The 14,424-nt window shown below is 52.5% G+C and overlaps 1 protein-coding gene across 13 annotated transcripts in view; it reads right to left on the reverse strand.

The window, feature by feature from the left end:
* Positions 1 to 3,543: 3,543 nt before the first annotated feature.
* Positions 3,544 to 14,424, reverse strand: part of CEP164 (centrosomal protein 164) — a 73,926-nt gene continuing 63,045 nt past the window's right edge. For 6 of the 13 annotated variants that reach the window (XM_064269010.1, XM_064269012.1, XM_064269013.1 and 3 more), the window contains 10 exons: positions 14,023 to 14,198; positions 13,104 to 13,227; positions 12,777 to 12,841; positions 12,106 to 12,313; positions 10,955 to 11,062; positions 10,175 to 10,289; positions 9,240 to 9,587; positions 8,287 to 8,353; positions 7,101 to 7,223; positions 3,545 to 6,941 (listed from right to left, as the gene is read on the reverse strand). In XM_064269010.1, the coding sequence (XP_064125080.1) occupies positions 6,848 to 6,941; positions 7,101 to 7,223; positions 8,287 to 8,353; positions 9,240 to 9,587; positions 10,175 to 10,289; positions 10,955 to 11,062; positions 12,106 to 12,313; positions 12,777 to 12,841; positions 13,104 to 13,227; positions 14,023 to 14,198 (1,428 nt within the window). In that variant the 3' untranslated portion in view covers positions 3,545 to 6,847. The other 7 variants (XM_023558170.2, XM_010597907.3, XM_064269015.1 and 4 more) reach the window with 6 other exon arrangements.

The following is a 14,424-nucleotide window of genomic DNA, read 5'->3' on the forward strand; positions in this document are numbered from 1 at the left end:
TGACCAGGGACACAATAGTAGGTCCCGGATAGAAAGGGAGAAAAATGTAGAAAACTCAAATTCCTGAAAAAAGTCCTGACTTACTGGACCAATAAAGACTAGAGGAACCCCTGAGACTATTGCCTTAAGATGGATACCCTTTGAACTTGGAACTGAAATTACTCCCAGTGGCCACATTCATCAAAATAATAGATTGGCTTATCACATAAATGACATCACCCATAAGTAGTGTTCTCCCTTAAACAATCAACTGTATGAGACCAAACTGTCAACATTTACCCTAAAGCAAAATGAGAAGCTAAGGAGGGGCAGGGGTGCTAGATTAATGCAAACAGAACAAACAGAATGGAAATAATGAGAATGTTGACACATTGTAAAAAATGTAACCAATGCCATGGAACAAGCTGTGTAAAAATTGTTAAATGGGAGCCTAATCTGCTATATAAACTTTCACCTAAAACACAATATTTAAAATAGAGGGAGAAACCTCCCTACTAGCCAGAGCTCAGAGCCATTCAACAGCAGGATGGGCTACCTTGTGGGTGATAAGCATCTTGTCCTTGGAAGTACTCAGAGACTGGAAAATAACTTACATTTCCATAGTACTCTGCAGTTTACAGCAATTCAGGGCACTTCACCCAGGGTGCCTAACATAGATTACTTCATTAATTCTAAGTAGTGTGAGGTATTTTCAGCCCCATTATACAAATGGGGAAATTAAGGCCTAGAGAGATGAACTGTTTCCAAAACATGGCCCACTAGTAAATGGAAGACTGAATTTGAGCCCAGGCCTTTTAAAGGCAGCATAATATTGACCCTTGGAGCCATACTTTCGTCTTAAACTCAACTGAACATAATAGGTCCTCAAAAAAGCCTATCTCCCCCTACTTTTGCCCCTTTCCAGTCCTAGGCTGAGGTCCTACAGGTGGACTGGTCACTAAGAGGGATAGTGACTGAGTCTGCGGCCCTACAACTTCCAGAGTCCATGCAGTTGGTAGGCGCTCTCGCCTTGTGGGGCACTCTGGGAGCAGGCCTTCCATTCCATGCCAGGTGCTTTCTCCAGGCGGGCACTCTCTCCTTTCCTCTGCCTCCTTCCTGCCCGCCTTCCAGCCCCAAGGCCTGTGCTTCCGAGGTTCCACTCTCGTGATTCCTTGGGGTTCTCCTTCACACATGACTGGCTAGGAAGGAGAACGCTTCCCCAGCAAATTCCTTCCTTGCTGTCCGTTTTTGTCTTTTTTGTCATGGGGAAGTCACACAAGTTCCAGGATCTCAGTAATGGTTTGACTTCCTTGCAGGAATAATGATAGTAACAATAGCTAACATTTATTGAGTCCTTAGGAGTCCTGAGGTGGCACAAACAGTAAAGCACTCAACTACCAGACGAAAGGTTGGCACTTTGAACCCACTAAGAGGTGCCTCAAAAGACAGGCCTGGCGATCTGCTTCTGAGAGGTCAGAGCCTTGAAAACCCTATGGAGCAGCTCTACTCTGTACACACGGGGTCACCATGAGTCAGAATCGACTTGACTAACAACAATTGAGTCATTACCATGCGCTGAGCTCTATTCTGAGGACTTTACGTGGATTAACTTTTTTAATCCTCATAAGCCAATTTATGGGACAGGTACTACTATTAACTCCGTTTTACAGTGTGAAAGTTGAGGCACATAGATGGGAAAGTCGAAGAATGGTGCCTAGAAACCATTGTTTGATTAACACCCTCACTGCTTTTGACCTTGAGAATGGGACTCACCAAACCATCCCTCTGCTTCCTACCTCCTAAGAGCAGGTGTCCCTCTTCCTCTAAGAAGGCCCTCTTCTCAAAAGAAGCATCCAGACAGGCCTCCAACCCCCTCCACTCTGCTCTGGAAAGCAAAAGCTGACTGCTCCCATCCTAGAGGAATTTTTATAGGTAGGAGAGGACCTGCCCCACGTCCAGCCTGAGCTGGGGGAAGGTCTGTGCTTCCCGGAGATGGGGTGGCCCCTTCCACGCCATGGTGCCTACCCACAGATCACTTCATCACAGAGCAGCTATTCCTGCAGTTAGGAGGCTGCTGGAGGGACACTGGCGGCTCCTGGGAGGGCAGGCTAGTGCTGACTTAAGGAAGCCAGTAGTGCTCTCTCTCAACTCAGGATCAATCATCCCAGTGATCTAGATCCAGCCCCCTGTCTGATTAGAGGGCCAAGGGCCTGGGGTAAGCAATTGACAAATGAATGGGATGAAGGTGATCCGGTTCATTCAAATAAATAAAGGAGAGAGGAAACTAACCAGCTGGTCTGACCCAACCAAGAAGAGGCATCAAGTGTGATCAAGGAGCCTCCTCCTGTGCCATCTTGTCCCAAGCCTTGCCTCCGAGCAAACTGCAGTCATTAGTCCTGGAGGTGTGGGGTGCCAACATCTCCACAGAAGCTCTGCACCCCACCCCCATGTACTCCACCTCAAGGGGCTCTGAGATCCCAACCTGAGCCTATAGGATCAGAGATAACATTTCTGGGAACCTCTCAACAGTCCCACAAACCTCAGAGCCCTGGAAAGGAAATGTGGGAGCTACTGGGCCCTTCAGTAATGGGTCTTCCGAAGGAGGACGTATGGAGCTCCACTGGGGGGGAGTTTCAGTGCTGACGACAGTTCCCAGTTGGGCCAGAATGGGGCCTCCCACACTCTCTCACAAGAGATACCACTAGACCTTCTAAAAGCACTGACATGAACAGCCACCATGAGGGTGATAAGCCTGATGGTGGACAGTGTAAGATGATCCCAAAGACAAGACCTTGGGGTTCAACTCAGCATAGAAGACAGTTTCTAACCCATAACGGAGTTCAGAACTCCGCTGCGTGTCCGTGTGCATGTGTGTCTGTGGGTGTGTGTGTGTGTGTATGTGCGTACATGCTGTCCAGGAAGGTACTATTTGAAATAGAATCCCTGACCACTTACTCCCCTCCCATCTGATAAAAAAGTTGGCTAATTCTAAATTACCACAAGTCATATTTACAGATGCCTGCAGCCTCCCAGCCCTACACTGATGTGAGGGGTGCGGGTTATGGCAGTGGGGCACCAGCACCTTTCTTCTCTTCTTTCTGAACCACAGTGATAGGTGTCCAATAAGTCGAGGCTCCCGCTTCAATGGACATGTCTGGTAGAAACAAGGTTACTGCTAATTCGTGTGCTGGCCTGTGGACACACCCATGGGGGGAAAAAAAAGAGTGATATCTTGTGTTTCCAAACTAAAAACTGGAAAAGAAGGGGTAAGCTTGTGTTTTCCTTTTTGTTGCTGAGGTTATTCATCTGACAAAGTGTCAAACCGACCTTCAGCTGGCACCCTGTAGAACACACTGCTGGAGAGGGCACACTCAGTGGGGGAAGTAGCGGAGGGAGGGAGAGAGGAGAGAGGGAAAGGGGAACAAGGGCACTAGCTAAGTCAGGATACTGGTGACGGCAGGCTCTCCGTTTTTTGTTACCATCAATTCCCCTCAGAGCCCCTCCCCACCCACAGCCCCATCTTAGGCCACTGGAGGCTTCCCAGCACCCCTGTGGATGAAGCCAACTCCTCACCCAAAATGACCCCTCAGAGTTGCTGAAGCCGAGGCAGCCATCGCACCCCTGCTACATCCCTGGAGTCTGGATTCAGGCTTACAGCTTTGGAGCAGGGAGGAGACTGGGGCCAAGAAAGAACTCGCTCAGATCACAGAGCTCATAAGTGTTGAGTCAAAAGTAAACCAGGGTGTCGTAAGGTCAGGGCCAGCTTCCCACTCCCCAGACTGCCATTTTGTGTGGAGGTTTGTGTGCATCTGTGTGGTATAGCAGCGGGGGCGGGGGGGGGAGGTTCTTTACCATCACTTCCAACATTGCTCCCTTAAAGAAAAGTCAATGAACATCTCACAGAAGCATTTTGGGAATCCATCTGACCCTATGTTAAGAATGATGGGGAAGAGGGTCAAAATGATGCCTCTTCTTGTATTTGCATAAAATCTCCAGAAGAATCTGGTACTATTGGTTACCTTCGAGGAGGATCACTAGATGGTTCCTGGGCAGAGTGAGAAACTTCTCTACCATCTGAATACCGAACCATGTCAACACGTGAACCGATTCAAAATACCTGTTTTTAGAAAAATACTCTTTCCTGAAGCCCCAGGCTGGGGGTCAGGCTGGTGCCACCTCGGCCACACACTGTGGACCTCTGGCCAAAGCCTGTAGCCTCTCTAGGTCGTTTCCTCCACTCTAAGAGAGGAGTCGGCTGAATGCGTGATCCCCGAGGCCTCTTTCAACTCCGAAGGCCTACGCTTCTAGTCTCACCAGCTAAATTCTAAATAAAATCCACGAGGGGAACAATGGGACATTTGGGAGTCTTTTGAAAAGTCCCTTTGCAAGCTTTGGCCCAGGAAGGTTTTGTCCCCTGGCTGGAAGCCATTCCTTCCTAAGATGAAGATTTCAGATCAAGCTGGCCAGGACTGTTCTGTGAGCCAGGAGGACAGGAGATGCTGACACAGGGGTACCTGATCAGGAGACTCGACTTTCAGAGACATACGGATCTGGGTTCAAATCCTAGGTTATTAGTTCTGTGACCTTGGACTACAGTCCCTCAACATCTCTGAGCCTGAATTTTCTCACCTATGAAATAAGAATACCAACTTCCTAAGGGTAAGAGGATTACATGAAACTGCACAAATAGCCCCTGGCACACAGAAGGCATTCAATAAATGCCAGGTTTCTTTCTTCCTGTTTTATCAGAGCTGCCAGGACACTGGGACACAGAGGTGGCTGGGTTATTGGATGTTTTGTGTTTAAGTTGGTTTTCTTATCCAAACCCATGAAACATGGCCACTCAGTTAGTTCTCCTAGCGATTTTGTTATTACAAAGCCGAGACTGTATGCAGGCTGCTGACATCACTGGAGCAGAAACAGCCCACCTAACTTAGCCAGCTCAGGGCTTCGGGGGCTCATCTTCCACTTGTCTGCAGAGCAGGAAATGCCATCTGGCCTTTGGGAAATGGTACTGTGGGTCTCCAGCTGGCAGATGAGGAAGTAGGGGGGCTGGCTCTGAGAGAGAGATGGAGAGTCAGCACTTCCCAGGAGCTGGCAGCTGGGGAGGGGGAGCTCTGGGGGTGCAGGGCTGCAGGGATAAAGGCTCTGAACTTTCTCTGCAACCCCAAGCACTTCAAGGTCTCTAAGCCTTGGTTTCTTCCTCCATAAAAACAGAGCTGGAAATACCTACCTCACAGGTTTCTTATGATGGTTAAACCAGACACCTAGGAAGTGTGCCATGAATATTAATTTTTTCCTTCCTCCCTTCTCAGGAGGAAACGAGGCAGAGGCCTCCAAACAGAAGGAGACACAGTCACACGCCTGCCTTTAGAAAATGGGCCTGCAGTGATTTAATTGATGTAGAAAACACAGGATTGTCACCAGAGTTGGTTGTAACACGTGAGCCATTCCCAAAGCACACAGGACGAACCAAGTAACAAAATGGACCTTTTCTGTGTGGTAGGCTGAAGCCTAAAATGTATCTGAGGGGGCAAAAAAAAAAAAAAAAAAGGGCCGATATAGGTGTTAGTTTCTTATTCCACGGCAAGGAAATGAGAGGTGGGAGGGAAAGATTTGGCTACTATGTGTTGGAGAGGCCAGGGCAACCCCACAGCTTTATAGACAAGAAAAATGGCGTGTTTTATTTAAACAATGAGACAGATGTCAGAGACCATCTCCTGCAAACCCCAAGGAGCCCACTGATGGGAAGTGGGGCTGCAGGGAGCTGTGCCAAAATGGCAGCAATGCCAACTGGTACAAGATCCCTCACTGCCAAGGCCACGGCTGGCCCAGCCCTGAGCCTCTTCTCCTAGTCGCCAAGCTCTGAGAAGAGGCTGTAGTGGCATTGGGTGGGGGGCACAGGGTAGCCCAGGTAGAAAGTGAGACGGAACTATATTTATGCAACCCGGGTGCCAGGAGCCAGGTGGAAAAGATGAATGAAAACAAGGACCCACGAATATACTCCCAGTGCCCTGGGAAGAGAAAAACTCAGGGATTAGAAGGCATCCCAGGCTTTTCCCACGGCTCTTTGGCTTCCTGGAGAAGTTGTGTGCTTGAGACCTGGGACGGCTCTGTGGAGGTGGGGCTGAGGAAAGCCCTGAAGAAAGCGCACTGCCAGCAGAGGGAAGATAGGAGGCAAAGCTTCCCGGGCCCAGCCTCCAGCAACGTCAGGCAGGGAGCAGGGCAGAGGAGCCCAATTCTGAGAATCAACAAGCAAAACCGAGTGCTCAAGAAAGGGGGTATTAAAAAAAAAGGAAAGGGCCTGATCTCTATGAAACTGAGGTATTGGAGAGACAGGTATGGACGCAGAAGAGCCTGGCCCCAGAGAGTAGAATGCTGGGTGGCTGCATCCTGGTAAATTAACGACCTAACACATCATCTTCACAGGAGCCCTGAGCAGTGCCCTGCAGGTCCAAGGGACTAACCTGGCTCAAAAGCGATGCCCTTGGCCTTCAAAGGCAACTCCTTGAATGCCACTCTTCTTCCTAAAGGTGTCTACGCCCTGGGTGCCCCACACCGACCTGCCCCTTAGCCGCCCACATCATCAGTGTTGTTGTGTTGATGCAGAAGCTGCTGGCTGGCAGAAGTCCAAGACAGTCCAGCCTGAGATATGCTACGTGGTCACAGAGGGTATAGCCTGCTGCTTCTAGCCATGTCTTCCTTTTCAGCCCCCAGTCCCCAGGGGTTCCTTCAAGTCCTGAGTGGACCGAGCATTAGAGAGGGGACAAGAGAATGATTTACAGAGGGAATAAAGCGCAGGCAGCGCCTCAGGCACTTGGTCTGGGCAGAGGACAGGCCCGGCAGCCCGCACCCACCGCTCAGGGCCTTAATAGTGATACACCTTCAGTCTGTTGTTCTCATCCAGGCCCAGCTGCAGCAGGCCCGAGGTGGCTGTCGGCTTGGGCACTGAGAAGAGACGTCTGGCCACAAGGTGAAGGAAAACTCTGCAGTCGGCTGAGCACTTCCGGGGAATGGGTCCTCCTCGGACCCCCAGGGCACATGCAGCAGGGCCCCAGGTCAGCCAGCCCATTCTCTACTGCAAGAAGGGACTAGAGTTTGGGTACCAGCTAAAAGGATACGACTTGGGGTCATTCTTGAAATGGTCTAGCCACTTTCGGTTAGCTTCGATCATGCCTTGAAAGTTGCTACTTCCCACCTCAGGGAGCTGGGAATGGGGATGCTGCAGGAGACGGAGCTGCTCGCTGGGAAGAAGGACAGCATGGGGACAAGGTGAGAGGACAGGGCATGGTGGGGGAGGGGGGCGTGAAGACAGCAGGCCAGAGGCCAGCAGATCCCACCACCTCCACCTCCTCTCAGCATGCCCGCTGCAGCCTTTCTCAGGGTCTCTTTAGCAGTTCAAAGCTTCCTCTACTGGCAAGATCTGACCTCTTCCCAGATCAACTCTGGAGTGCCCCTCTAGAATGATGAGCATCAGTTCCCAAAAGGGTAGATGGCAGACGCCCTCTGCCCCTTTCCTGGGTGAATACTACTGACATCAAGGCTCTAGGCTCCCACACCTGCATACTCCCAGCCAATCTCATAAGCAAAAGAGGCCCCCCACCCCGTTGACCCAAATACTTGCCCAGCATCAGCTCTCAAGCTGGTCAAGGGGGTGGGGGGGCTCATGGTTAGGGGTCTGGGGGAAAGGAGAAGGGGATGCACTTGGCAAGGAGTAAGATGAATGGGAAATTAATAACACGTTTAAATAACTGCCTGTCTGTCTCCCCCACAGGGCTGCCCTCTCACTCCAGATGTTGCTCAGCAGGACTTGGGGAAGAATGGAGACATATGAAGCAGACAAAGAGCTCGATGGCAAAGAAAAAGGCCAGACTGCAGGGCTGGAGGGGCCAGCAGGAAGGGGCTATGTGCAGGCTTCCACCAGGGGCTGGAGGGGCCAGCAGGAAGGGGCTGTGTGCAGGCTTCCACCAGGTGCTGGAGGGGCCAGCAGGAAGGGGCTGTGTGCAGGCTTCCACCAGGTGCTGGTTTCTCCCACAGGTACACAGGGCAGCTTCCTCAGGGAGCTGGGCCAGGTAAGCCCTAGCCCATCTCAGCTGGGACCTCGGTGGTGCGGACTCGACTCTTCTTTGGTTTTTGAGGGGCACCTTAGTCCCAGCCAAGGCGGGGGCATCCTTTCAGACTGGAGGCCTGACCTCTCTGGGCAACAGGCCCAGGAGGCCTGTTCCCCTCAGAGGTCCCACCCACCCAGAGAGGCACAGGGAGCAAGCAGCCTGTGTGGTTCCATCCGAAGCCCAGTGGGAGGCTTACCTAGCCGACACATAACCCAGTCTATTCTCCAGGGGGGCAGGACCACTACTGAGAACTGGAACTCCAGCTGGCAGAGTAAGAGAAAATCATTCAGAAATGGGCAGGCGTTCAGCCAGGTGGCCTCCCTGCTCACCTGACACTGATAAGTCAGTGCCGTCCCCACAAAACAAACAAACAATCCAATACAGGAAAAGTTTCGGGGATTGGAGGTAAAAGGCAGGAATTGTCCTATTTATTTTCCAAACCTAATCTACTTTTCAGTTTGGGTGGAAGGGGAGAAGAGATAAAACTTTTTCCCTCAAATGACTGCTTTTTTATGGCTTTTCACATGCCTCAGCAGGGCTGTGAGATCAGGGGAGGCCGCCTGGCACAGGAACAAAAGGAAGCCATACAGCCAAGGGGTCACGAATGGAATCCCAAGTCAGAGACCTGGGTCAAACCCGAGTTCATTACTCACTCACTGGGTATCCTGGGGCATATTACTTAACCTCTCTGAGTCTCAGTTTCCTCATCTGTAAAGTGGGTGTAAATGATTACTACTTCAGTGGGTTATTATAAGGACTAAATAAAAAAATGTATGTAAAATGCCTGGCCCATAACACACTGCACAAGATGGTAGCTATTAGGATGACCACAACAACAACCTTTTAGGTTCTGCCAAACTCAGGAATCCATAGTCCAGGCCTCAGTCAGCTCAGGCTCCAGGAAAATCATCCTGACCCCACAGAGCCTCTGGCTACAGGATAACCAGTAGGCTCTTCTTCACCAGGGACCCAGAGACAGAGTACATAGACCATGGACCGAGGGACCATGCCACAGTTGGCAGGGTGGGAGATAGGTGAGCGAGGAAGGAAAAAAGGAACAGTAGGAAAGGGAAGAAAGGAAGGAAGGAAGAAGAGGAGAAAGGTGGGAAAGTTTAGTCAGAGCTATGCACAGCCCGCAGGGAGGCTTACCTGGAAAATACTTGCGCCACTTCTCCACCAGGAAGTCGTCCACTGTCTGAGCCACAGAGGAGGAGAGCCTAGGGCCCAGCCCCGGGTCCCAGGCCCACCGGGTAGACATGGGTGTAACTGGGGCCGGGGCTGAGACCCTGGGCAGGGACGGGTAGGTGGGAACGGGGGTGCCCTTGGAGGCCAAGGGAGAGAGCTTCGCTGGCACTGAATTGAAGAGCGGGGGCAGAGGCTGTGTGTTGAGGCTGCCCAGCATGCTGAGGACGCCATTCAGCTCGCTGCTGATCCGCTGCAGAGAACTGCTCAAGTAGTGGATCTTGTTGGGGAAGGTGGGACTTGGGGTCAGCTTGACTAAAAGGAAAGAGGCAGACGGTAGGGAAGGATCCCAGACCCAGCAGGCACTGCAGCGCCCTACTCACTCCTGCCCTGCCCTTCCTGGCTCCCCCAGCCAAAGCCCCGTGGCCTTGATGGGGAGGGGGAGGCATGGCAGGGCTCCTGTGCTCCAGGCAGTGCAGACTGGAAGCTGGCCACAGGAAAGAGACTCTCCAGGGTGAGGTCCTGGGGAGGCGACCCAGAACCCTAGAGAGAAGGAAGGGGAGAGGGGCCTTTCTGCCCAGTTGCAGGCCAGGGCAGCAGCAGGAGCACAGCCTCCCAGAAGGTGGCACTGGAGGAGAAAAGGCTAACAGTGACAGTTCTCATTGTAAAGTGCTCCAGTGTCGAGAGGTTTTCCCTGAGCCCCCCAGTCCTGTGTCAGACAAACCCAGGTGGATTTACTCCTTCCCAAGCACTTACTGAGCACAAACTCTGTGTCAGGCTGTGGGCAGACCTCTGCTGGGCTGGGGGAAGGGCAGTGTAGCTCTGTTCCCCACATCCCTACACCTCTGTGTGTATGGTGGTCCTCACCCCTGCCTCACTTCCCCGCTGCTACCACCACTCACTTTGAGGCACGGGGGAAGATTCAGAACTTTCACTGCTCATGTCTTCCATGTCGCTGAGGTCAAAGGTCACTACCTTCTTGGCAGAGGCTCCTCTCAGAGTATCTTCATCTGAGGCCTGATGGGTAGGAGGAAGCAGTTATTACTGACACTTCCTGTGTGCCTTCTGCCCCATTGCCCTTATGAATGTGTGGGGAATGAGGACTTGGTGAGGAGGTCCTTCTGGGGCCTGAAGTTTCACAAAGCACCCTGAGAGAGGCATTTCATGCAGGCTTCTCTGCAGCAGGTGGAGGGAGAAGAGGTTAGGAGAAATCAGCTACCTGAGATACAGGCAACTGGTCACCTGGCCCAGACAGACCCCATCCTCCCCTCCCAATAAACTCTTCCTGCAGTGTCTCGCCACCTGAGCTTCCCCCTGTCACATCTAAGCCTCAGAGGAAAGCGCACAAAGGGTGGAGAAACCCGCTATGCATGGCTATTCCCAGCACCCTGGTCACACCTCTCCTTGGGTACCATGACGGGGTAGGGGTGGGAACCAGTCCTCCTTTCTCAAAAACCTTCAGCAGGAGGCTCTGGGTGTACTCAGGACCGTTCAGTGCAGATAGCCAAACCCACAGAGTATTCGGCCAACTCAGAGCTGAAGTCACTGCCATTTTCACCAGCCCAGACTCCAGTCCTAGAGACCCAGATCCCCCTTCCACAGAACCAGAGAACCCAACCAAATCCCAGGAACAGAAGAGGGAGAACATGGGCACCCTGGGCTATGTGTCCCCAGAGCTGCACCTCTTCCTGAAGAGAGGACTCCAGCTGGCTCAGCTTCTCTTCTTTCTTCTTTAGCAGGTCCTGACTTTTCCGCATGGCAGACTTCATCTCATCCAGGTGCTTGGTCTCCTGCAGCCAGGGAAGAAGGCAGGAGAAACGTGGCAACTCACCACACAGGCTCTGGAGTCCCAGCTCAGCCGCTGGCTGTCCGTGTGATCTGAACCAAATTACTTAACCTCTCAGTCTGGTTGCTCGTCGGTAAAAGAGAAATACTACTTGTCAGAGGGTTGTAAGAATGAAATGAGATAAGGTGCGTTATTAGTTCCGCAGCGTGCCCACACCTAACAAATTTTACAGTGGGAACTGTTAACCAGATGCTTGTTGTTATTATTCCTGTTCTCCATACCATTACTATCTTCATCATCCTCACCATATGGGAGGAAGCAGGGCCTGGGGGAGGAAAAGTGGTGGCATTTATATACTCTTGGGGAGTCTGTCCCACTGTTTGTAACTGCCTCTTGTCCTCTGCTGCCCCCAAGCCAGCCACAGTGGCCAGTGCCCCAGCAGCTTTGCATACCATCAGAATTCTAAGGGACTGGGCCTGACCCGAGAGAGCCTACCCAGCCGGACCCTCACGCGTCTCGAAGATCTGCAATCCCACCGAGCAGTAATCATGATGTCTCTGCCTTTCATCGCAAAGGAGGCTGCTCGGGGCCGATTAAAGCAGAGAAGTAGCTCAGTCTTATGCTGGGTGTGTTCAAAAGCTTTTTACGGATGAACAGATTCTTTAGTATGATGGAATGGTAAAGCAAAGCACTGGACCCGAAGCTTTAAAAACCTTAGTAGTACTCTTCACCGAGCAGATGAGAAGAATACTACTACCTTGTGCATCCTATACAGTTGTTGTGAGGATAAATGATTTAGGATTATAGAAAGTGCTTTGTGTACTGTGCATTGCCATGGAAACATTCATAAGAAAATTTCATCCTCATGGAGATATCCTACATCACCCATCCAATCTCCCAAGACAACTCTCATCCAGTGATCCAGGGCCCATGTGACCACTGTCATGAAGTCCCCAGAATGATCAATTGAGGGAAAGCCCAAAGGCAGGGGTCCCTGGCCTATCCCCACCCTGTGCAAGGCTGCAGGCTCCCCTGGAAGCTCCTGACCTCCTCCAGGCTCTTGCGCACATCTTCCAGAACGCTGGTGCCCGGCGGGTCTTTGGCTGCCTCCGGAGCGCTGGCTAGCTCATGGCGCCAGTGCTGCTGGGCGGCCTTCAGAGCCGTCTGCCGCCTACGCATGGAGCGTGTCTGCCGCACCAGGAACTCCTTGGCACTGCGAAGTGCTAGCCCCTCGGCGGAGAGGTAGTGCCGGATGCTGTGGGAGGGCAGGCCAAGGCAGAGGGATTAGAGAGAGAACATAGACGACTCTAGGAGCCACTTTCCCAGCAGATGTCCGCCCTGTGCAGGAACAGGAGCGGCTGGGCTGGGCAGCATATCCGGAGGCCACTGTTCACCTGCAGTGTGCGGAGAGCTGCACTAACAGTCCTCCGCCCTGATCCTGAAGGGATCACACCTGAGGCCTCCAGACAGAGGGCCAGACGTGCCCAACAGTCTGACCCTCAACCAGAGGTCAGCAGACAGTAGCATGCCAACCAGGAACCCCAACGGGCAGCTTTGTTGCTGACCTGAGAAGATCCCTCAGCTCCCCAAACCCCGTTCCCTGAACCAAGCCCCACTGTGACTGCTGTCACCGCGTGTCAGCTCCCCCAACTCTGGGATGCAGCATTCCCTCACCCCTTCAGGGCATCCTCAACCCCAAACCAGCTGTTGGAACTCACCTGTCCAGGGACAAGTCGGTCTCCTTGCTCTGGGAGAGAGAGGAGGATACCTCTTTGGTCTGGTTCTAAGGACATACAGGAGAAAAGACCCACTAAATGCAGCAAAACTATTCAGAAGCAAAAGCCCCTTCCAGTGGTCTAAACGTTGAAACAGCCCTGCTGGCTGCTGGGTACTGTTCTTTTAGGAACATTGTTTGACTGGTGGAGCGGGGGGGCTGGGAATGGTAAGAACAGGGAGGCCAAAGTCCTACAGAGACAGAACCAGCCTTGCCACCCCCTCCTAATGCCCTGTCCCAGCCCCAAGCCCAGCTGCCCTGAGAAGCTCACTGTCCCAAGAGATTTCCTCAGGTCTTCAACGTGAAGGTCTGGCTCGAAGCATGGGGAAGCATTACTCTCGACTGCTGACTCGTTCACTGTGTCCTGCTTCCTCTGAGCTTCAGCCTCTAGGCCGCTGTGGGGGGAGTGGGGTGCGGACAGGGGGACAGGGTCACATGATGCAGCAGGCCAGAAAGCACACTGCTGGGCAGCAGGCCAGACAGCACACGGCCAGACAGCACACTGCTGGGACTGCTGGGGTTGGCTTCAAGCCCTGCTCTCAGGACGAGAGCAGGAACAGCTCCAACCCTTTGCTCCTGTCAAAGTCCCTGAAATGGGGCTAGGCATGATGGTAGAACCAGGGACTCCCCGGTTTTTCACAGCCTCTTAACAGTCCCCAGATCCACTGCTGTCAAGTCGATTCCAACGCATAGCAACCCTGTAGGACAGAGTAGAACTGTCACATTGGGTTTATCTTTCTCCGACAGAGTGGCTGGTGGGTTCAAACCATCAAACTTTCAGTTACCAGCTGAGTGCTTAACCACTGTGCCACCAGGGCTCCTTTTAACACCCACCAAATACATACATACAAAGCTCACCGCTGTCAAGCAGATCTAATAGCGATCCTACAGGACAGAGTAGAACACTCCATAGGGTTTCCAAGGGACGACTGGTGGATTTGAACTGCTGACCTTTTGATTAGCAACTGTACCACACCATACCTCTTAACCACTGTGCAACCAGGGCTCCTTAACACCCCCCAAGCCCCTACCATATGCAGCAGGCATAAGCCCCTCCGCCTGGCTCCCAAGTCAGGGCCACCACCTGGACCTGTTGATTGGGCCAAGATTAGATGGGCCTGTGTGACAGTAACCAGAGGGCAGCGAGAGCCAGCCTGGGTCGGTGAGCTGAGGGCAGAGCTGCCACACACCTGAGCCGTTTCTGCAATCTCTGACTCTGGGTCTGCAGTAGTTCCACTTGGGACTCTAACTCCAACTTTTGGGCCTGAAGCTCATCGAGGACTCTTCGGAGCTGCCGGTTTGACTCCAACAGGTGGGCGTGCTCCTTCTTTGCCTCCTCCAGGCGCTGATGGGTGGCTGCGGCTTCCTGGGAACAGAGGGAAAGAGAGAAGCACCTGGAGACACAGTGAAGCACAGGCAGGGAGGAGGCGTCACTAGGGGACAGGGAAGCTCAAGTGAAAGGGAGAGAGGGCGGGACTCAGACACACTGCGGTCACTGTTTCTGCAAGTGGAGGTCTGCAGGCTGCTGTCCTCCCCCCACGGCCCCACCCCCAAGGTGGGTGCCACATGGGAGCCCTATTTGTGGAATATTG

The sequence above is a fragment of the Loxodonta africana genome, chromosome 15 (genome assembly GCF_030014295.1).
Source record: "Loxodonta africana isolate mLoxAfr1 chromosome 15, mLoxAfr1.hap2, whole genome shotgun sequence".
In the NCBI taxonomy this organism is placed as follows: domain Eukaryota; kingdom Metazoa; phylum Chordata; class Mammalia; order Proboscidea; family Elephantidae; genus Loxodonta; species Loxodonta africana.